General features: G+C 36.2%; 1 protein-coding gene across 2 annotated transcripts in view; it reads right to left on the bottom strand.

Moving 5' to 3' along the window:
- Positions 1 to 1,284: 1,284 nt before the first annotated feature.
- The window catches only part of IGSF11 (immunoglobulin superfamily member 11), an 899,111-nt gene continuing 876,406 nt past the window's right edge, over positions 1,285 to 23,989 (bottom strand). For both annotated transcript variants that reach the window (XM_044073123.1, XM_044073124.1), the window contains exon 7: positions 1,285 to 2,770. In XM_044073123.1, coding sequence (XP_043929058.1) covers positions 2,353 to 2,770 — 418 coding nt within the window. In that variant the 3' untranslated portion in view covers positions 1,285 to 2,352. The remainder of the gene's footprint in view (positions 2,771 to 23,989) is intronic.

Genomic DNA, 23,989 nt, shown 5'->3' with positions numbered 1-23,989 from the left:
AAGTTTGGCGTAAAAAGAATACTTTGCATCACCAAAAGGACACCATCCCCACGGTGAAGCATGGTGGTGGCAGCATCATGCTTTGAGTTGCTTTTCTTCAGCAGGAACTAGGGCTTTAGTCAAGGTGGATGGAATTATGAACAGTTCCAAATACCAGTCACTTTTGATCCAAAACCTTCAGGCATCTGCTAGAAAGCTGAAGTTGAAGAGAAATTTTACCTTTCAACATGACAATGACCCCAAGCATACATCCAAATCTACAAAAGAATGGCTTCACCAGAAGAAAATTAAAGTTTTGGAATGGCCCAGCCTGAGCCCAGACCTAAATCCAGTATAAAATCTGCAGGATGACCTGAAGAGGGCTGTGCACAAGAGATGCCCTTGCAATCTGTCAGATTTGGAGCACTTTTGCAAGGAAGAGTGGGCACATATTGCCAAGTTAAGATGTGCCATGCTGATAGACTCCTACCCAAGAAGACTGAATGCTGTAATTAAATCAAAAGGTGCTTCAATAAAGTATTATTGCACACACAACAAAGTATTAGTTTAAGGGTGTGCACACTTATGTAACCAGCGTATTGTATGCTTTTTATTTTTTATATTTTTCTCCTAACAGATTTGTTTGTTTTTCATTTGAACTGTACAGGTTGTAGGTCACATTAAAGTTGGGAAAAGTTTTGAAATGATTTATTGTGATCTTATTTTTTATATCACAAAAAACTGGCATTTTAACAGGGGTATGTAAACTTTTTATATCCGCTGTTCAAATATATATATATATATATATATATATATATATATATATATATATTTAGGGTAACAAATGGCACTGCTTCACCTATTGTGTCCTCCTGGACAACTCTACAAAATCGACAATTTTGTTCAGTTTCTTAACTGTAAAGTAGAATAAATTGTGTCCTACTATGGCTCCAGTGGATACAAGTACCCCTCATTTTTCAAACATCACAGCTGTCTACCACCTAACTAAATCTGCACATCTATTCCACTGCAAAATGGAAATCAGATGCTTTGATCTAGGAGCTGAATCCCAGGAACCATCAGTACAATACCTGTAAACTCACTATCTTAGCTCTGAATCAAATGCATGTTATTCCTTTGGAATCGTTTAGAATCTGAGAAGATGGACAGCTTGCAGATCATCATTCTAAGCTGATTACATCCAATGAGGACACTGCAGAGCACAAGGCAACCCAGGAAAACACAATCAAAGTAGCGTACACAAACGTACAAGAATTGTGATATAAACAGGAAATAATTGGCAGCTTTAATATTAGAATGTATTTATTTAGTCATTTTCTCAAATACAGAAAATATTCCAGTTGTAAACCCAGATATGGCTGGTGGCATAAATATTAATTAAGACTGAAGTGGGTTGACTGATTCACAAGTTGCACTAAGTACCACATAGCTGTACTGTAATACAAAAATAACCGTGTAGCAACAGCATTTTTGGCAACTGCCTTTGATCCTGTATCTTCCTCATTTATGTGGCCACATCTGCATACAGCCTATATAATTCTCCCAGAGCTCACAATCTATCTTGGCCCAAAAAATAATGTACTGCAAAAAGGGCACCATTTTGCAAAGATTACAGCTAGAAGCAAGAGTCTGCATTTTGTATGTCACTAAGTTCGCACTTTTTTATTTTTACTACATTCAAGTTTTGGAAACAAAACAGCAGAATTTTGTTTCCATCAAGCTAATGGAAGAGAGCAAGCTGCGAACATATTAAGACTTATCAACAAATATTTAAAATTAGAACAGACAATGAAGTGTCATCATTTCTCAGTGCACCTCAGGTCAGCAATCAGCTCAACATCACATTAGTAGACAACAAAGTTATTAAAAATAAAACAGGATAAGCTTCATCTAGCTGAACCAACTGCTTCGTTTTTTTTCTTATACTTTCATTTTCATTTTTCCTTCTTCCAGGTTTAGCAATTCAGGACAGGCTCTTTAAGAAATAAGATAAAGCCTCTTGATTTTCATAATTAGAACAATACATTTTCAGTCTTCTTTTCAACTGCCCATATTCCATGACAAACTGCTGACAGAGCTGATAACACTACCCCAAATCCAATTATTTAAGACTCTCCTATGCAGTGTTCATCTTCAACCTTCAACGCGGCTAGCCTGCGTTTTCACAAAAGTATGCAAGTAAGTAACTATCTCCTGAATTTCAGGAAAACATGGGGTTTCAAATGAAGCAAAAAAGGTGTGCTTCAAAATGTTATTCAGGTTTCCCTGAAACTTAAGACCGACAGCATGCTCTGTTTTGTATAGTCTCATGGCACTGATGACCTTATGGTGGAAGTCTGTGAGTCTTTCATGCTATACAAGAGATCCAGCTTTGCTCCGTGCACCTCCAGTCCTCTCCAGGACTGCTTGACTTACTGCATATGAATGTGTGTGGTGAGGCCTCACATTTCGACTAACAGACCCACTGCTTCTTGACAATGACCTTGGTGAGGGGGCTGTGTTAGCAGTGACTAAAAGTGTTTTCGCAGGTGGTTGACTCCCACTGGGATGGTGTGATTGAACTGGTGCCAGTGGTGCTTGACGTTTAGAGAAGGAGCGACGTGCTTCTCCATTCAGCTGACTGAAGGAACTGGTGTTATAACTGGCTTGAGGGTCAGTCCAGTAACGACTGGTATGTGTATTTGAGGAGACTAGAGTATTGTTTTCTGAAGAAGCATCAGTGCGGAAGGTTTTCACTGAAGAAGTTCTCTTTGGAGGAAGGTCATCTTCCCTGCGAATTGTAATACAGAAACACCAGTCAGCAGAACAGTATTAATGTCTATCCAATCGCGCATTCAGAAAACTTATACCAGGTCAAGCATGCATTTTAAGATGAAACAAAATAAGCTTCAAGTACAAAATTGAAAACAGAGATGAAAGCATTCAAAACTTCATATATATGAGTATTCAACATACCAGAACTTCAGGTCAGGACTTCTAAAGTGAATCCTACCAATGCAAGATTTCTATACAATTCCTCTGCCATGTATGAAAACAATCTCAGCTGCTGCTGCAGTTACAAGATATAAGAGTCCCTTTGGTCTACACTGGTATCCCTATACCTGAATTAACTGAACTTTTCACTAGGAAACTTCCCATATCTTGCTGCCTAATCAAATTAAGTAAGCTTTTTGCTGAAACCAATAAAGTGACAGCAAAGTATATTAAATCATATATGGTCATAGCAAGTTCCCTTAGTTTGTTATATGTTAAGTGTTGTCACTCGGCATTTGGCTACAAAGCTTGTCAGATCAGCTATTTCACAATGCTTTCAGTCATGTGTAGTTTTGGAAAGTGCTCACAGCCTTGAGCTGATGTGAGTTTTTCATTCTTAAATGCAAGCATTTATATTCTGTTGTTTCCAATATGCACACAAGTACACTGTGGACTAGACTCTTGCCCTACCATGTTTATGATATATTTTGAGTGAAAGTGCCATTCCTTTACTAGATCACTGTGTTCTCAGTTATAGATGGAGTATTTCCATGTGTTACGGAGGAGGAAGCCCTAGATGCGCCATCCATAGGAAGGTTAAATAAGATTCAGACAATCTAGTAATTATACACCTGTCTTCAGCATCCCATTTGTTAGTAGGATTCTTGAGAAGGTGGTACATGGACTCATACTTGAGCAGCAACAATGCTAATGGCCTTTTCCAGTCTGGTTTTCAGTCTAGACATTTTAAGCAGGCAGCCCTCACTAGGGTCCCTTCTACCTCTCTGGATGAACACAAAGAGATTGTTCTTGGACTATTTACTCTTCATACTTGTCTACCGGTGTTGAACTACAGGGTGCCAATCTGTTTATGCTTCTGTTCACCATACATATGCTTCTTACAGAAGACATTATTCAGATGTAACAAGTGCAACATCATTGATATATTGATGACATGTAGCTGTCCTCTCCTTTCCAGAATCTATGTGAGCCATAAAAAGGTTAACAGTCAATTATGAATGCATCCAAGACTGGATGATCTATAATCAGCTGAAGCTCAACATCTGCAGGATGGTTCCTGTGGCTATTAAAAACAACTTTCCATCTCATGCATGTATGAGTGCACTGGTTCTATAGTCCTCACTAGCTGCCAGTTAGATGTTGTGTCATCTATGCCATCTATAAAGCTGGTTTATTCAGCCCTATGTCACTTCAGTCCACACTATATTCCTTGAATTCCCTGTATCCCAAGCTTAGCCATCATGGCTCAGTTGTTAGCTCTGATGTGTGGTTAGAAACATCAAATATTCTTTCCTTTGCTTAGCACATTCCATATCTTTGTAACTTTCTTCTAGGCTGGCTAGGAATATCCTCAGCACTCAGTGATTTTAAGTCATTTTTATTTATTTATTTTGACATACATCGACTTAGTTATTTGAGCTGGCATAATGGAACTAACCTTTTGGTAGGATCATTATTGCATGCTTTCTGCCATATTTTTATTTTTGTTAAAGTTGTATTTGACCTTATTGTTACTTTACTTATTTACTTTTAGTTGCATGTTTATTTATTTGTATATTGCATATGTATAGGCACTCAAATAAAATTTAACATGAACCTGTATAATGTTAGAAGAGAAGAGCTAGGCTCAAACTGGGACTGACAGTGTAGATTGATTTCTAGAATTTTTCAATAATTAACTCCAGTGCACAAAAGCTTTTAGCACAATGGCTCAGGCAGCAGAAAGTAGAAAGGATTTTGTCAAACCCAGGGACCTTATAACAAGGAAAATAACCAGAGATCCTGCAGCGGTATTAGAAATATTTTAGAAATTTTATGAAAATCTGTATAAAGCAGAAATATGTGGAAATCAAGAAAACGTACATTTCCTGATGCAATGATCAGGTTAATTAGGAGGATATATGAGGGATAGGAGATGAAAATTAAAGTGGGTGTCCTAACTGATAAGATGTAGAACCAGGCAGTGGTGTCCTCTTTCCCCTTTATTATCTGCATTCTATTTAGAACCATAGTCCAAGAAAATAAGGTATTCACAAATTCAAGGATATAATTGGTATGTTATTCAAGAAAAGTTTGTCTTATTTTGAGATGATTTTATTTTGTACCTGATAAAACCAGAGAAGGACATTTGGATGGGAGGTTTGCAGTAATAATGGTTAAGGTATTTACCTTACAGACATAAGGTGCAGGGTTTGATTGTCACGCGGGGTAACCAGTTAGGCTTAAAATGGCCCAAAAGGGCTGTTAACCTAGTACTAATCTATAATCTATTTCAGTATTGTGGAAAATTCTGAGATAGTTTCGAGGCTTTATGGGATACAAAATTAATGAAGATAAAACAAAGGCAATAGCTGTAAAATATGTACCCACACATGAATTCATTCAGCAATACATATGCATGGAGACATGGTAAAATGAAGTACTTAGGATTATGGGCTAAAAAGAAATCTGTTACAGCAGCTAAGAATATGTGGGAAGACACTAAAAATCATAACACAAAAAAAGAGAAACTGGAAGCTCTGTTTTATGGATATGGGCAACAAGACACATGCAGTGAAAACGATTTTAGTCCCTTTAGTTCTATACACAGGTCAGGCATATTTTTACCAACCAGAGGAGAAGTTGTGGATATCAATTGATAAATTATTGAAAGATTTTTCCTGGGAGGGGAAGGGAGTAACAGTCAAGTGGGATAACTTGATCTTTCCAATAAACAAGGTGGTTTGGGATTACCTGACTTGAAGGTGTATTTCATAGCTATGCAGTTACAGCTGCTATACATAGTACAAGCAGAAAGTTATAATTCAAAGTGGAAAGGGATGATGATGAAACAGGGGGAAGCTCAAGAAATAAGGAGAGACTGGGATTTTTGATGCAGATCCTTAAAAAGAATAACAATAACCATACAGAATATTATATTTATAAAGTAGCAGAAAGTATTCTAAGAAGTAAGCCAACATGGGAATGGAAAAAGGAGAGTCTGCTGATAGGAATGACTTCAATTAGGGGTAAAGAGAATAAGCAAAAGGGGGAAGAATTTACTGGAGAAAATTGTCAAAGGAAGCAAATAATTACAGAGTGAAAGGTAATGGAATGGGAAGATGCCAAGTATACATTTGGACCGCAGGCTAGAGATTGCTTTTCCTATCTAGGATTGATCGACTATACATAGGCAAAGAGAAAGGAGTAGGGGAATCCTCCTAAATGAAAGACTAGCACTGGTAGAGTTTCCAATAGAAACTAAAACATAAGCTGCTGTTAAAAAGTGATAATTAGTAGGACATATAAAATATTGCATGATAATTATAGAAATCAATCAAAGGAGGTTAGAAAGGATTGTGAAGAGAGAGTAGACAAACAATTCACAAAGCAATAATGGGAGGATATATGTATGGCTTCCAAATATGCAGCAAAGTCGAGAAGATTTAGAATTTTGTTTAGACATGTTTGCATAGATATTTTTATTTCCCAAGTGGACTCCAAAGAATTTTTCCTCAGGTAGATTGCAAATGTTGGAGGTCTGAAAGGGAAGAAAGAAGTGACTGGGAACATATTTTTTGGAGTGTAATTAGTTGGCAGACTTAAAAAATTCTAGCAAAAATCAATCAGTCGTCCACAGCATATATTGTCAAATAACTAGAAATGTATTATATAAAAAATAAATAAATACTTAAAACCACATCACATAACTAAGCACTTTCATGCCCTTTCAAAACAGGTGTTTCATCAGATTTAAAAATATATAAATGAACGTCCTCTGCTGTGGATGACTGGTTGATGTTTGCTAGATATTTTATCATGTCTTACCAGCCTTCATCCCAAGATTCAGCTTTTGTTTTGCTAGACTTTAAAAATTCCCTGCAGGCTACTCTGTCAGAAATATGGGGTAAACAAATTGGTGTAACTAAGAAATTTTTTTTTGAGTTGTGAGAGCAAATCAGAATTGCTAACATATAGTAAGACTTAGCTGAGTTTAATTCTTATTTTAACAATAAATACACAAATCAATTATAAAACAAAATAATGATTATTTACATAGGTCTACAGCAGATTAATACAGCAAAGTTATACTTCAATAATTAATATTTTTCAAGCAAGTCTTTAAGTTTAAGAAAAGATTTATATGAATGTGTAACATTAGAAGTTTTCATCTTTATAGTATGCAATTCACGGGTCTATATCATAAAGTCTAACTAACAAAAGTTTGATAATTGTAATATCAAACCCTATAGTCCGAAACCCAACAAAACTGAAAACACAGAACAGCGATTTTTTTCCCAGGGGAAAAAAAATCACTGTTCCATGACAAAAAAAATGTAACCTTAAACTTAAACTAAAGTGGGGGGGTTGCCCCCTGCACCCAATACTTAAATATACCAACTCCGAGATCGCACCACAGTGGAGGAAATAGCAAAGCCTCAAAAATGGCCCACCATTTTTTTCCCTGGGATAAAAGTTGATGTGCCGTGGCTTCACTATTTTCAACTTTCAGACTTTAGGGTTTGATATTACAATGTTCAAACTTGTTTTAGTTGGACATTGTAATACAGACCCACAATTCACTATTACAGTGTTTGACATACTAAAAATTCAAAACTAGAGGGGATAACTTTACTTTTCCAATTTTTACTAATTACTTTTCTGGCTACAGCAAAATTAGACAAAAGAAGAGGCAGGTGGGTTTTTGGAATTTTCTCTGAAATCAGAGCATTAAATAAAAATAAAGATTTAGAAATATTACATCTATCTGACAATATAGCTTGAATAAAGTTATTAATTTCTTTCCAAAAGGAGGAGATGACTTCACATTCATATACCATATGTATCCACTCAGCTATTATTTCAGAACCACATCTCCAGTACTTAATTCTATTTCATTTATACATAACTGTAATTTTGTTAGGAGTGACAAAAGTCTGTGTAAAAATTTCCAAGTGAAAATTATTTTCCAATATAATGAAGGTGTAGTTTTATCTTTATATTTTAATATTATTTTCTTGTATTCTTCAGCAAAGTCTTCATTCATAATTTTTGAGGAGTACTTCCAATAGGAATTGTCTAAATGTGTGAAATCAAACTTAAGAATTTTATAAATTTGTGACAAATGTGATTTTTTTTTCATTACATTATTATTGATATTTATTAAGAGTTCCAATAATTTGGAAAATGATTTCTTACTTAAGTTAAATATCTTATTTATGTCTGTGTTTGCAAAGTCTCTAAATATTTATAAAATTAACCAATTCTTAGAATCTTAAATTTTCATATATCAGTAGCATTAAATTAAATTGCTTTGTTGTTTCAATACTAGCATTTTGTTGAAGTTAGGAGTTTCTAAGCAGTATATATATATATATATATATATATATATATATATATATATATATATATATATATATATATATATAAAATTGAAAACAAAGAAAATATTGTCCTTAATACAATGGGCGAACTTTTGGAAATAGGAAATGATGTTATTTCAATAGGGAATTTCAGAAGAGGGAGTAATACGGTCTACACAAACAGATTTACTAATCAGACAAAACTGTAAGGTACTATTTCTTTATGATTGGTTGTGATATATTTATTATTTACTAATAATATTTGTTGATGTATTTGTTTCCATTTTGAATCATGAAATGAATTTGTCCACGATATAACTTTTACAATTGTTGTAGTATACAATTGTATATCATGAAATCCTATTCCACCATTATCCCAACCTTTTCAGTGCCAATCAAAGGAAACTCTTGATTTATTAGGATGCCATAAAAATTTAAGTGGAATATTATTTATCTTCTTCATCACTTTTTTTGTGGAGATACTACTAAAGATTGTAAGACAATATTTTAGGGTGAACTGCCATCCTAATAAACACTAATGATTCTTCCAAGGCAAAGAAGAATTTGTTCCAGTTTGTGACTAACCTTAAAATGTTATCAACAATCTTTTGAAAGTTTGTACCATTTCTTTACTATTAGACATAATGGTTATAACAATATATTTCATTTGATTGCTATGCCATTTGAAGTTAGAATATTTCTGTATGATTTGTTTATTTTTTATTAATTAATAATGTACTTATTTTATTATAATTAAATCTTTAAGTTTGAGATTTCTTCAAATTAACTCACAGAACTAATTATATGTTCTAATGAATTTTCTATATTTCCTTTTATTAGTAAAATATTATCAGCAAAGAGATGAATCTTTAGTTTAAAATCTTTTTTTATTTTGATACCATTAATGTTCTTACTGTATGTAATACTATTAGCAAATGGTTACATAGCTAATGCAAAAAGTAAAGGTGATAATGAACAGTCTTGTTGTGCCTTTTTGTAACTTAAATGAATTAGAAACATAAGAACCTATTTTAACATAAGCACAAGTGCTATTGTATAACTTAGAAATTAATGCAATTAGCTCAGGTGAGCAATTATACACTTTAAGTGTTTTAAATAGGTATGACCAATTAACTGAGTTAAAAGCCTTATTTAAATCAAGATTAATGACAGAAAGTTCTTTTTTTATTTTTATTTGCATAGTCTATTAATATATGCATTCTTATTATATTATGATGTGCTTGTCTATTTAAAATTATTTATTCATTTATTTATTTATTTTACATTTGTTGACTGGGATTGTCCGACTCAGCTGAAGAGCCCTTTTTCAGTGGTGGCCCGGGGAGAAAATCTCCAACATATACAATTTTCATTATAAATTAGCATTACACAGCAATGTTACATGATTATTACAAGGCATTAAGTAGAAATACAATGTTATACAGTATCAATAATCAGGAGTATAGCATAACTATTTCAAGATGTATAAAAAGAAATATGTCATTAAGATGAGTATAGTTTTTGAGGTAAGTGGTTAAAAAACCCAGTTTTATCATGATGTAGTTGCATGAAGGCAAGACAATTACAATAGAATGTTTCTCTGAGGCAATTTGCTTAATAGATTTTAGAAGACAGTAGAAAGAGTAGTCAACGAAGATTAGAGAGAGATAGTGAGAAGAGTGAGTTAAGGGCAGAAAGTAGATTAAGGTATTAGAAGTAGGGGATGTTAAGGAGGGAGAGTAGAGTGGCAGGACCAGTAACTTTTAAAGTGCTTATTGGTGGCTGTCTTAAATTGTTTAGGATGTGCAAGGGTCCTGATTCTAGTGGGAGTATATTCCAAACAATAGTGGGGTAATAGCTGTACATGTTGCATCCAAATTTAGACTTGGATTTGTAGATTTGTAGTAGGTCTTGGTTAGAGCTTCGGAGAGGTCTGAAGGGAGAATAATGGGAGATGACAGGGGCTACAGCTGGGCAGTAGGAAGGCTGGTATAGGATAGAATGGAAAATAAATCCAGTTTGATCTCTGTTAATTAGTTTAGGTATAAGTAGGTTAATTCTATTGCCTAAAATGAACATGAACATCTTATAGTCCACATTTAAAAATGAAATGGATCTGTATGACGAACACTTTGTCGTATCTTTATCTTGTTTTAAAATAGGTGACACAAGGGAATATTTCCATGATGTGGGGACTTTAGCAATTGTTTTTATTTCTCTATATAGACCTTATCTGATATTTTCACTGCATCGTCCTCTAATATTTTATATAGTTCTTGTATAAGACCATCTAAGCCCAGTGCCTTATTATTTTTTAACATTTTTATTTGATCATTTATTTCTGTTAAAGTGAATGGTCTATCATTTTTTTAGTTGCTCTTTTGTTAATGTATTATTTATATTTTCCCTTAGAAAGTTTTCAATTACATCATCATTATCTAGGTTATGTGTACTTTTATTTATATTTTCATAAAACATTTTAAAGCCCTCAATAATACATTTAATATCTGTTCTACTTTCTTTTTTTATTATTTATATCTGTTATAATTTCTTTGATATGATTTAGTTTGTTCATTTTCTTTGATCTAAGAGAAAGTTTAAGCAAACTTAAAGGGTTTACTGGATATGCCTGAAATTTAAGTTTTTCCAGGTTTTTTCAAAACTTTATGATTTAGAATTTAAACATATTTTGTATTCAAGTTTTTTAAGTTCAGACTGACTGATAATGTCATTTGGTTTAAGATTTAACTTTAGTGTGTCTGTTTTAACCTGCATTTGTCCCATCCTCTTGTTTTACTAATATACCAGCTTGTAACTCTTCCATTTAAATAAGCCCTTAGTGAATCCAACAGGACAATGTCAGTTCATGTTTATTTCTAGGAAATGTTTGATCTCTTTAATATACCAATCCTTGAATCCTTTTATTTTAATAATGTATTCTGGAAATCTCCTGTAATGTATTAGATTGTCAGTTTTAAAAATAATATTGTCCACGTCACTCATCTGTACCTTGATCAAAAAATTAAAACCCACCACACTCTCCGCTGACCAACTCCTCACCGAGTACCTTAAAAAAATCAGCTGATGCCATTGCTTATCCAGTATCAATGCTAATTAATCCATAGCAGAGGCTAAAATTCCCACCATTTGGAAAACATCCTCTGTAATCCCACTACATAAAGGAGGTTCCTCCACTGAATTCTCCAATTATAGACCAACAGTTATACTTTCTCCACTTGCAAAGATTATGGAAAAATGTATACACAAACAATTCATGCACCACCTAATCCAGAATCACCTCATGGCCGATACCCAACACGGCTTCTGTCAACACCACATCATGACTTCAGCCCTACTAGCTTTTACCAATACCATAAATAATAACCATAACAATAATCACATATCCTCAGCCCTCTTCTTGGATCTTTCGAAGGCATTTGACATGGTGGATCACCAGCTTTTGATTCACATCCTGCAAACGTTCTGCCTAGATTCTAAAGCCCTTCAGTGGTTTAAATCCTACCTCAATGGGAGGCAGCAGGCTGTTCTCTGGAAGAACAAGCTCGCTAACCTATTACCTAACACCCTTGGAGTATCACAAGGCTCCATATTAGGGCCCCTACTGTTTTCCATTTTTATTAATGACTTATATACTGTCATCCCAATTGTCAGTTGTATCCAATACACTGATGACTCCACCCTGATTTGCTCAGCTACATCTTCTACAGAGTTGAGGTTTGCTACCCAATCCACCTTTAATACTATAGAAAACTGGCTCTCTGAACGTTGATTGTTACTAAATCCCAAAAAACTAAAATGTTGCTATTCTTACCAACACAAAGGTCTGCTGCTTTTACCCTCACCATAAATACAAAAGATGGCACAATAATCTCCCCCGACCCCTCTACAAAACTACTAGGTGTCATTACTGATAATAACCTAAAATTTGACCTACATGTAAACCAAATGATCAAGACCATCAATAAAAAACTTGGGTCACTCACATTTGTTAATGCATTCTTTGTAAATACCATATCTGTAAATTGTCTTCATTGTTTTCATTGTATCTGTTTACCTTGGAGCTTTTCTCCTCGGGCCTCCACTGAAAATGGAAATGAATCCAGTCGGACTATCCCGGTCAACAAATATAAAATACATAAAAATAAATATTAAAGATTATAGCATTACTGAAAGTGGACATAAAACTATTGGAACTTTTCTGATAAGTGATAATAGATTGTTTGAAATAAAAATGTTATCAATATTTATTTGTGTTCCATATTTATGTGAATAATGGATAAAATGAAGTGAGTTTGTTTTCCTTGACTCATATAGATATCCTTTAAATTAACTAGCTGTACAAAATTAGTTAAGTGTTTGGCTAAAGATGTGATTCTCAGCTTTCTATCTGCAGTTGAGTCTTTGATAAAATACAATTAAAATCACTAGCCATAATGACTTCACCTTTCAAGTAATAGGACTATAGTTTCTAAGTAATTTTTTTCATCTTTAACTCCAAACCCTGGAATCGGAATCCAATAAGATTTCACCAATGTACATAGCTTTCTATTCTACTCAGTTATAACAATGTTTAACATACAATTTTTATCAACATAGGTATCTTTTACTTAAGGCATTACTGGTGAGTTCTTCCATAAAATGAGGGTGCCTCTTCTTTTACCTCAAAACTCAGAACCTGCTAAAACCAAATAATTCTTTAATAAAAGTTTGTTTACATCTTTATTAAGTAAATGCATTTCCTGTAGAAATACTATTTGTACTTTATATAACTGCAAGTATTTGAACAGACTCCCCCTTTTTACTGGATTATTCAATCCATTAATATTAACAGATATGCTTTTAAAATCAGTGATTTATATAAGAGAGAAAAAACACAAATATATTGTATATATAATCTTCTTCTTTCAGCTTTTCCCGGTTAGGGGTCGCCACAGTGGATCACCTGTCTGCTCATGATTGGCAGTGGAGTTTTTATGGTATTGAGTTGCCAGCCCGGTGCCCAACCTTCCTCGGAAGGCACACACACTTACGCACTCATGCCTAGGCCCAATTTAGAGTGTCCAATCCACCTAAAGTATGTCTTTGGGATGTGGGAGGAAGCCAGAGCACCTGGAGGAAACCCACGCGACCACAGGGAGGACATGCAGACTCTGCACAGAAGGCACCCCAGCCAAGAATCGAACCAGGGAATCTCTTGCTGTGAGGTGGCAACGGTAACTGCTGTACCACCACGGCCACCCATATAATGATAAAATTAAATCTTTAGTTATGGGCAAAACTTTTGAAACAAATAAAAAATGACCTAATAATATAGCCCTAAGAGGGAAGTGAATAAAAACAATATGCGTAACAAGCCCGTTAAGAGAAATCAAATGCATGAACTGGACAATTTCGAGCCAGTAACTGGTTTGAATAATGCTGTCGTGCATAGCGCAACTCCACTGGCTGAGGAATCAACGTCTATGGAATCCCATAATCTACTTGAATTGCGAATGATGTCACCAGCACAAGGAAATAGAGAAGTTACTGTGAATGGTAAGACGGGCGCGGAATCACGCATCTCAGCTAGGGCAACAAGTCATTTGGATATGCCTAACAATTCCAGCATGGCAAGTAATTCCTCTTTTTTAAACCAAACCCTGGGTTTAAACATCAAGTTACCAGAAAAGGTACATGTTCAGAGACTGGATGCCTCCAGAGAATGCTCATGGTCACGGGGGAGACATAGAAATGGACCGGTGACAAGGAGCAAGAAGAACGTGAAGCAGTAAGTGAAGAGATTCTTCTGAGGGAAATTTGACAATTCATTAAACGCTATGAGTACTGAGACATGTAGTGTTCTGAACTTGTCTAGTTGCAGCCTGACTAGTACTGATATCTCATTGTTATCAGGAGGCTTAAAATTTATTCCAGCTGGAACAGATAATATGGTAAACACTTTGACTGACTTTAAAATGTTCATAAGAAACATGAATTTAAAGTGTATTTTTAAAGATGCGAGTGTAGATAAGTCTTATACTTGTAAGAGAACTAGTACATTCATACCAATAGGTGAACCTGTAATAAATGCTTTCAGTAATATATGTGAAAAACAAATTCGACAGATGTATGAAAAGAATTCATTTAAAAAGAGATATAATCTTACACAAGAGGAATCTGATTCCTTAAAAGCGCTCCAACAAAGTAAGGATATTATTATAAAGGAGGCTGATAAGGGTGGATGTATTGTTATAATGGATTCATCCTTTTATGTTGAAGCTATGAATGACTTGATTTCTGACACATAAACATTTAAAAATATTACTGAGAAGGAAGTGAATACTATTATTAGTAGAATAAATATGTGTATTTATGACCTCCAACTTATGCATGACACAGGCTTGGACACCTTTATTTTAATGTGACTTGCCCGACTATTCCTGTCCTGTATGGTTTGCCAAAGGTGCATAAGTATCTCTGTAATCCACCCATGAGACCTATTGTCTCTGGTAAGGGGTGGATAACTGAACCTTTGTCAACTTACTTGCAAAATTTATTGAGTCCCCACCTTATGAATGTTAAACATTACATTAAGGCTACAGGTGACTTTTTACATAAAATGTATGAGTGGTGGGACAAAAATTTAATGAAGGATATTTTATTGGTCACAATGGATATAAAATCTTTATTCACCGTGATTCCTAATGGCTATGGTGTTGACCAGGTGAGAGAAATTTTGATGGAATGTGGTAAGTATACAATAAGAGAAGTAGCCACATAATGTGAACTTCTAGAATTGGTCCTAGAAAATAATATTTTTATTTTCAATGGACTGATTTACCATCAAATATCTGGTGTGGTGATGGGCACGGCTGTTGCTAGCACCTATGCTAATTTGACTTTAAGCAAATGGAAGGAAGTTAATGTCTATGGAAATAATATTTATGCAGACAAGGTGCTTTTTTATTAGTGCTTTGTTGATGATTATTTTTTGATTTGGGGAGGCAATAATGAAGATTTGAAGAACTTCATTATGTTTTTAAATCAGACTACTGAATTTTTGAAGTTTCAAATGAGTATGTCAGATTCATCTATAGATTTTTTAGATGTGCCCATCGTGTTAACTGGAAATGGATTGGATACCTGTATTCATAAGAAGGATGTACATACTAATAAATATATCCATAAAAGTAGCATGCATGCTAAGCATATTTTTAAGGGTGTTATCAAAAGTCAATATATGAGAGCAAGTAGACTGAATACAAGAATGGACTTATGTGTTAAGCAAATGGATGAAATGACTAATGACTTCATAACAAGAGGTTATGATGTTAATGAATTACTTAATATTAGGGAAGATGTTATGACACTTTGAGAAAAACAAGCAAAACCTTTTTTCTCAGAACAAATTCTTAATATTCATGATAGGGATGTGCCTAATAAGACACAACCATTAAGATATACAATGATATATAGCAGAGCTACTGAAAATATTGAAGGCATTATTAAAGAAAATTGGGATATGCTTAAATCTATCCCAGGTCATGAAAATGGCTACCTAATGTACCCCTATTTAGTTATAAAAATTGTAATAATTTGAAACAGCGCTTATTTTACAAAAAATTTTCTTTGAATAGATTCAAAAGTTTGGAACTCAGGACAAAAGGAACTGTTCCATGTCATAACTGTTCTTGTTGTGCAAACATATGTTAATTAAATTAATTTGTACATCCTGTTAATAATAGGAAGTATGTGTTAAATTGTATGGCCACATGTAATACAACTTTGGTGGTCTACTTGGCAACTTATAATGTATGCCTAGCATTCTACATAGGTAAATCATCTAGAAGACTATGTGATAGAATTGTAGAGCACAAATCCGATATATGTAGAAAAATTTAAACTAATTCTTTAGCGAAACACATACAGGATCAGGGTATGTCACATGAATTTGTGTTTAGAGTTATTGACTATATAAGACCTAGTATTAGAAGAGGAGATATTATTAATGCATTGGATATGAAGGAATTTGAGTGGATTATTTGTATGCAGGCAGATATCCACATAGGTATGAATAAACAAGTTATGTTAAAGCCAGTATTGAAAATGAAGCAACAAAAAATTACATGATGATGTACACTTTTATACATGTTTTATATATATATATATATATATATATATATATATATATATATGTGTGTGTGTGTGTGTGTGTGTGTGTGTGTGTGTGTGTGTGTGTCTGTATTTCTTAATGTAAATTTTACTAGTAGATAGTATTTTTACATTAGTAATTGTGATGTAAATATATGTCTTTAAATAGGAATGGTGAAGTTCATTTAAATGTCTAATTAGATACTTTATGATGATAGGATGGCTGTGTCAGATGATCATTTTGAAATGTGTATTTAATGATAAGGAGTATTAACTGTTTTGAAAACACTGATGAAGGACTGTTTTGTCTGAAAGCTTTGTTCAACATTAAACTACTTGTGTTTGTGGAAGATTGGTTTGCTCTTTCTTTCTTTTTTGGACTTTTACCATTCTAAACTTCACCAATCTGCTTGCCTTGGACTTGTTCTTTTTGTACAACTGAAAATATGTCAATATGGTTTGTTTTCATTTATATTAATGCACGGCTGTCTGTGTCATACGTGATAATTCAATAAAGATGTTTCTTGTTTTAAAAAAGCCAAAACAGTAAATTGAAAGTACATACCAAAGGTACAGAATCTTAGAAATTTCCTGTAAACAGATTGATTAGAATATAAGTTTGTGCTGTCAAAAACAGAAGATACCTCAGCACTCTAGGAAGCTCAGTGTGTGGTTGCTTAACTGCTAGAGGGCATAGGAGTCAGTTTTCAAGATTTTTATTCTCTGCTATAAATCAGACACGTTTGCAAGGCTATGTGTTCACTTAAAGAGAACTCTGTAACATTGTTTAATCATCTTAACTACATCCAGAGTGATCCAAGCTAAGATAAAAATATTTTCCTGATTTGCTGTATTTGTACTTGCTTTATAGAGTGATAACTATTGTTTTTAAGGATTTTAAAGCTTTTATTTAATTTTGTGATAGAATAGTCATTTCTCTGTTTGTTGACTTTACTAGTTCTGTTTGCCTTCAAATCCACTTGCAGAAGGGTGCACTAGCTAGGGGCTTAGTTGTTTAGTAGTTGCTTGTTGTTTGTTGTTTAATCTATACTTGAGAGGTGTTTTTGCAGTCCTTTTGCATTAAAAAAATTCCAGGATCATACATCATGTGGCAGAAGATGTTTATCTGTTCTGAGTTTGGAATCACTCCAGGGAAATCAAAGTGTGGCTGTTTATTGGCTAGAAGACATAGCAGTTAGCTTTCAAGCTTTTTTCTCTGGTATAAATCAGGCAAGTTTGTGCAGAGCTGTCAACTGAGCATTGGCAGTTAGCAGTCCCCTGTACAGTAGCAAATGCCTACACAGTAACATTTAAGTTAATATTAGGTCTGAAACCTGTGAAATGGTGTGGCATTGTGTGGAATTAATCTTAGAGCAGCTGGCTTGCACAAGGAAGAGTACTACCATATCCTAGCACTATATCATGTCTTGCCCTTAATCTCAGAAACTACTTTGCATATTAAATAGCATTAACATATCCTAGCACTATATAACAACCTGTTTTTAACTCCAGAAACTACTCCAGGAGATCCCTAATAAAACCCAATCCTTAATCCTAAACATCCCACTCTATTACAGGACCAGACAACACGGATATGCAAATTCCAAATGTCTCTGTTGCCAGCTTGGTAGATTCTGGCATCCTAAGGCAATGTAGCAATTGTCTCACATTCTCAGACAGCCAGTTAATCATTAAAGAAAGTAATACGGCATGTGAGAGAAGTAAATACATAACTTGTTGGGAGGCAAAAATCTCACATACAAACAAGTTTGTCAAGAATACTCATGCTACATCCTCCACAGGCATTGATCACCACACACACAGATTATCTTATGCTGAAGGGCTTAAAAGAAGCATTCCCACATCTCAAAGACATCTAAGGCCATCTAATTCTACACATATGCCCCACAAACCAAGTTAGACATGGAGAAGAGATAATAGTTGACTCATTCACTGCTGTTGTAATTGCAACATATGTTTTTGCGTTATTCTTGTTTCTATGTTGCTGTGTTATTTTTTGCTTATGAGCTTTGGAGAAATTAAATTTCATTGAGCTGTATGCTTGTGTATGGTTGAATGACAATAAAGTTACTTTTGACTTTTTTTTTGTCTGGAGGTAGGATTTACAATGTCATGCGTGCACTCAAGCACTGCACATCAGGTACCAGTGTGATTCTATAATAGTTCATGTGGGTGTAAATGACCTGAGATGTACCTCACTGAGCTATATTAAAAGAGATATAATGGATCTCTTGGAATATGTGCCATAGATAGGTACGAATGAGCCTTGCATTGAGCAGCATTTTACCTTCACCGAGGATGGTGCCACATTATGAACATAAAATGATTGGTTTTAATAGTTGGTTTAGTTTCTGGTGTCACTCCAGGTGAATTCAATATCTGTCATCATGGGAGGACATGGTCAACAGACCATGTTGCTTTGTCAAGGATGGGCTACACCTGTTCCCCTAGGCTTTCAGATACTGGCTACAAGTTTATCCATCCCCTTAGACTTTTTAGGCAATGCCAAAAAGAGACAACATAGTGAAAAAAGACTCCAAGCAAACAAAGTGTTACTGCTCAATTCTGGAAGCCTGAATAAAAAACTCTCCCCCTTCACTCTAGAGAATGTAGGCATCTGTACCATGACTGAGACTTGTTTTAAAGCCATAGAAAGTACTCCAGCAGTGCAAGGCTACATACCCTTCCACACGTTTATACCAAGAACAGCACAGACTGGGGCCAAGGGTGGAGGTGTCTCAATCTACATTAGCAACAGTCATACCTCTAGGTTGCATTAGTAAACAGGTTGGAGGAGACAGACCAACAAAGTTGCTATACAAAGATGATGTGGCATTATGGGCAGACTCTGAGCAACAACTTCAGCAAAGGATAGGGTAATAGAATGCAAAACTGAAGGCACATGGGATGAAACTAAGTACAGATAAAACGGATGTAATGACAGCAAATTGGAAAAATCAAACAAAGCTGAAAAACCAAGATAGAAGAGTAGATACTGTAACAGGTTAACAGCTTCAAGTATCTGGGAGGGTACTTGAGGAGAAGGAAGTCTGAATGAGGAGGTCAAAGGTAAAATCAGAGGGGCTGCAGCCAACTGGCATAGAGTGTCAGGAGTAGTGCATGACAGAAGAATACCAAAAAGCTGAAAAGTAAGGTGTACAAAACAGTGATGTGACCAGTACTACCGTATGGTACAGAAACCATGGCAGTAAAGGCAGAGCAGTTGAGGAAGCTGGAGGTAATGGAGATGAAGTGCCTAAGATGGGTGGTAGGATGCATACTGTGGGACAGACTAAGAAATTAGGACATAAGAGCAGAAATCAAAGTAGTTCCAATTGCAGAAAAGGTCAAGAACAGATTATGGTGGTTTGGGTACATATGCAGAAAAGAAGATGATCTGATGAAAAAGATTTGGGACCAACAGGAAGGAGGCAAGAGGAAATGACGGCATCCAGCAATGAGCTGGATTGACTGTGTGACAGAAGACCTGTGACAGTCAGGTATGAGTTTCAATGAATACAGACAGATGGCAATATTTGACATGACACCACAGCTCCATGTAGAAGATGGGAAAAAAAAGGTTGATGATAATACCTCCAGGTTTATTAAACAGGATGATACCACTGGGCTCATCCAAATGCATGTCAGCATAGATAAGGCCCCCCACCATATCATGGCTAGCTATAAGTTGCTATCTATGCTCTAGAGTCTCATGGCTCTTACCTAGACCTAATACAAGTGACCACCATTGAACCAAACACCCTGCTAATAGGTGACTTTAAGTACCCCTCAACAGACAGAGAAACTTATATTGCCTCAAGCTCACAGGTGAAATGCTTCCTGTAGTTTATTAACATAAGCAGCCTCTAACAGATAGTGCATAGTCCAACCAGAAGATCAAACCTATTGGATCTGTCACTTACCAACAAGGGAAAGCATTGCATCCTTCCTGTGAACCACTCAGCCTTGCCACCTCCTCACTTGTAAGGTTGGATCACAAAGCTGTCTCCTTTGAAGTAAAAAATCAACCCAGAAAACCCAGCTGAACCAGCAACAGTTGTGAAGTATTCTAAGGCAAATTCCATCATATTAAGTGACAGTTTGGCAAAATACAAGGCTCCCCGTAACCCTGAGACCATAGCTACCTATGCAGAATTATTCACAGAGTACCTCTACAAACATGTGAATGGCTACAAAGAGGCTTCTGTACCTACCAGAAGTAAACCCAAAACAACCACTAAAAGCACCCACTAGTGGAATTCTCACCTAAACAGCGTATGTAATAAAAGAAAAACAATAGCCAAAATCAGGAAGAACACCTCCCTTAAAGACAAGTGCCCTATTATACAACTAAGCAAGAAACTATGAGGTCTAATTAATTCTAACAAGGCCAACTACAACATCAGAATAGCCTCACAGGCTTAGGATATTAACAAGGCATTCTTTGACTATGTCTGGAACCTAAAAGGTAACACACAACACTACAATGAACTGGTACTGAATGGTACCACCTTCACCAATCAGGGGAATAGCAAAACTACTGGTTGATAAATTCAACTCAAACTTCACCCCCCACTTCTCACCAGCTTCACCAGGTAAAAATCTCTTCAACATGCTAATCCCTTCAACTAATAGCAGGGACCAGGTGATGGGAGCATTCAATAAAGCCAAGAATACCACTTCCGTGAGTTCTGACAACATCCCCAGTTGCCTACTGAGCAGTCTAAAACATGACCTATCAGCACCAATTGAGACAATCTTCAACTATAATCCTGAAAAAGGCTACATTCCAAGTGAATGGAGGACCACAACAGTCATTCCACTCCCCAAAGGTGGACCATCAACTGACCCAGGGAACTACAGCTCCATCAGTCTAACAAGCCTAATATGCAAAGCCTAGAAACAAATTATCATGGACAGGATAAACAAGGACACTGGCAACCTACAAACACTGGACCCATCCCGATATGGCTTTATTAAGGGAAATTCATGCTTACTTAACTTGATAGACTTCTTTGTGAAGGTCCCAAAGTAATGAACGAGAGAAAAACAGTGCATACTGAGTATCTTGACCTAGTCAAAGCTTTTGATACAATACTCCACTCAGGCAATGTTGACAACCTCTAGACTAAGCTTTAACCCCTACATAACTCACTGAATTGCTGGATGGCTCAAAGACAGGACCCAAAAAGTCAGGATCAGTGAGACGACATTCAACAAGAGATTGGTCACCAAGGAATATCACAGGGCTCTGTGCTGGGCTTGTTCCTGTTTGGCATTTATTTCTCAGAATTCAAAACTAATGTTCAAGGCCTCTGGCTCACCAAGTTCATAGATGCATGTAAATTGGAAGCTATTATTGATTCACTCCAAGGCACCACCATCTTACAAAGGGGTTTAATGCAGACAAATGACTGGTAAAAAAAGCCATGGCCTAAACCTCATTGCTAAAAATGCATTATAATGCCCTTTAGGAAACTATTGAGTTTACTCTCCAGTCCAGCTGGTGAATCTGGGAATCTTGAGGCAATGTTACAACTGCCTTATGTATACAGACCACCCTCTCCTCCTCCCAACAAGCTCAAATATATGTGAGAGATGCAACTATATAGCCAAACTGGAGGCTAAGCTCTCTCAACCCAGTACTGGCACAGCCTTTCAGGAGGAGAAGGTAACCACACACACAACAAATTCAGTCTCACATAGACCTATCGCATCAGCAAACCAAACACATAAACACACAAAAACATACTCGGAGGCTCTAAATAAAAATCTGCATAAGCAGCAGAGACCTTCAAAGCAGACATCCAAGCAACACCTACCACGAAACAATATCCACTTAGCACATAACTCACAAAGTCAGTGTGCCTCATAGTCACAGCCCTTAAGGCTAAACAACACACCTAATAAACTTGTAATAGGTGACTCTATTGTCAGACACACTGACATCCCACTCACCAGGCTGAACAAGGAGAAGGTTACTGTAAGCTGCCTGTCGGGTGCCAGGATCCACCACATAACACAAGCACTCAGGTCACTCCAAAGCAAGTACAAATATGACTCCGTCATTGTCCATGCTGGTGTAAATGACCTGAGACGTACCTCCCTGGACTACATGAAAAAAGACATACAGGAGCTCTTTGATTATGTAGCCCAGGACAGTATGACCCTGACCTTGAGTAGCATCTTACCCTCACCAAGAATGATGCCACAGTATAAAGACAAAATGATCAATTTTAACAATTGGCTAAAGTATTGGTGTCATTCAAAGGGGATCCAGTGTCTGTCAGCCTGGGATGACATGCTCGACAAACCACGTTGCTTCACTAGGGATGGCTTGCACCTGTCACCCCTGGGTTTTCGAATACTGGCAAAGGCTCTTGCCTCCCCCATAGTGCCTTTTTTAGGCAAGGCTCAAAAGACAAACCCACCCCCATAGACAACACAAAGAAAAAAAAACTAAGGGTAATACTGCTCAACGCCAGAAATCTAAACCTCAAGATGCACGCACTCAGTATGGAGAATATCGATATCTGTGCAGTAACAGAAACCTGGTTCAAGGCTCCCGAGAGCACCCCAGCACTAACAGGTTATACTTCATACCATGCTTTCCGGCCCCAAAACTCGGACCGAACCACAAATGGAGGGGGAGTATCCATATTTATCAAAGATACACACACCTCCAGGTTAGTGGCACTGCATGAAGCATCAGAGACCATCCATGTGCAACTAACAGTGGGAAAAACTGCCTTTCAGTTTGTAGCCTGCTGCAGACCAATGTCCCAAACACAGGAACCTCACTCGGCTTTCCTGAGAACACTGGAGAATATGAAGGTCTCTCCAAACACTATTATATTGGGTGACTTCAAGTACCCAAACATCGATTGGGAAAACTACTCAAGCCCAAACACCCACGCCCAACGGTTCCTAGAATTTATAAACTCAAATGCTATGGAACAACTGGTCACCACTTCCACAAGAGGGGAAAACATATTGGATCTGGTCATCACCAACATGGGGTCTCTATTTTCCACACCAGAGGTATACCCCTCATTGGTAAGATCAGACCATAAACAAATATCACTGGACATCCATATTCTGTCCCCACCCCTAGCCAAGGAAACCACAGTGAAGAACTTCTCAAAAGCAAACTTCACACTTCTCAAAACTGAGGTGGAATCCTTCAAAGCCCCCGGGCCAGTGGAAAATATGGCCCAAAATGCAGAATCCTTTACAAAAGCATTCTATGGACACCTAGAGGAATGCATGGAGCATACTATCCCAAATAAAACCAAGACTCACTCCTCCAAAGGCAGGAGACCTGTGTGGTGGACCCCGGCCATAAATAAGCTATACAACAGAAGGAGAAAGCTACTACATGACAGAGCAAAATCCCAAAAAGGGAAGGCGTCACTGATCAGTACTAGCAAGAAACTACGATCCCTCATAAAATCATCTAAGGCCAGCAAAATTTCACAAGA

The sequence above is a fragment of the Protopterus annectens genome, chromosome 5.part1, assembly GCF_019279795.1.
Source record: "Protopterus annectens isolate FY-2018-M chromosome 5.part1, PAN1.0, whole genome shotgun sequence".
Taxonomy (NCBI): domain Eukaryota; kingdom Metazoa; phylum Chordata; order Ceratodontiformes; family Protopteridae; genus Protopterus; species Protopterus annectens.
Note: the sequence above shows the minus strand (reverse complement) of the source record. Positions and strands in the feature narration are given on the sequence as shown.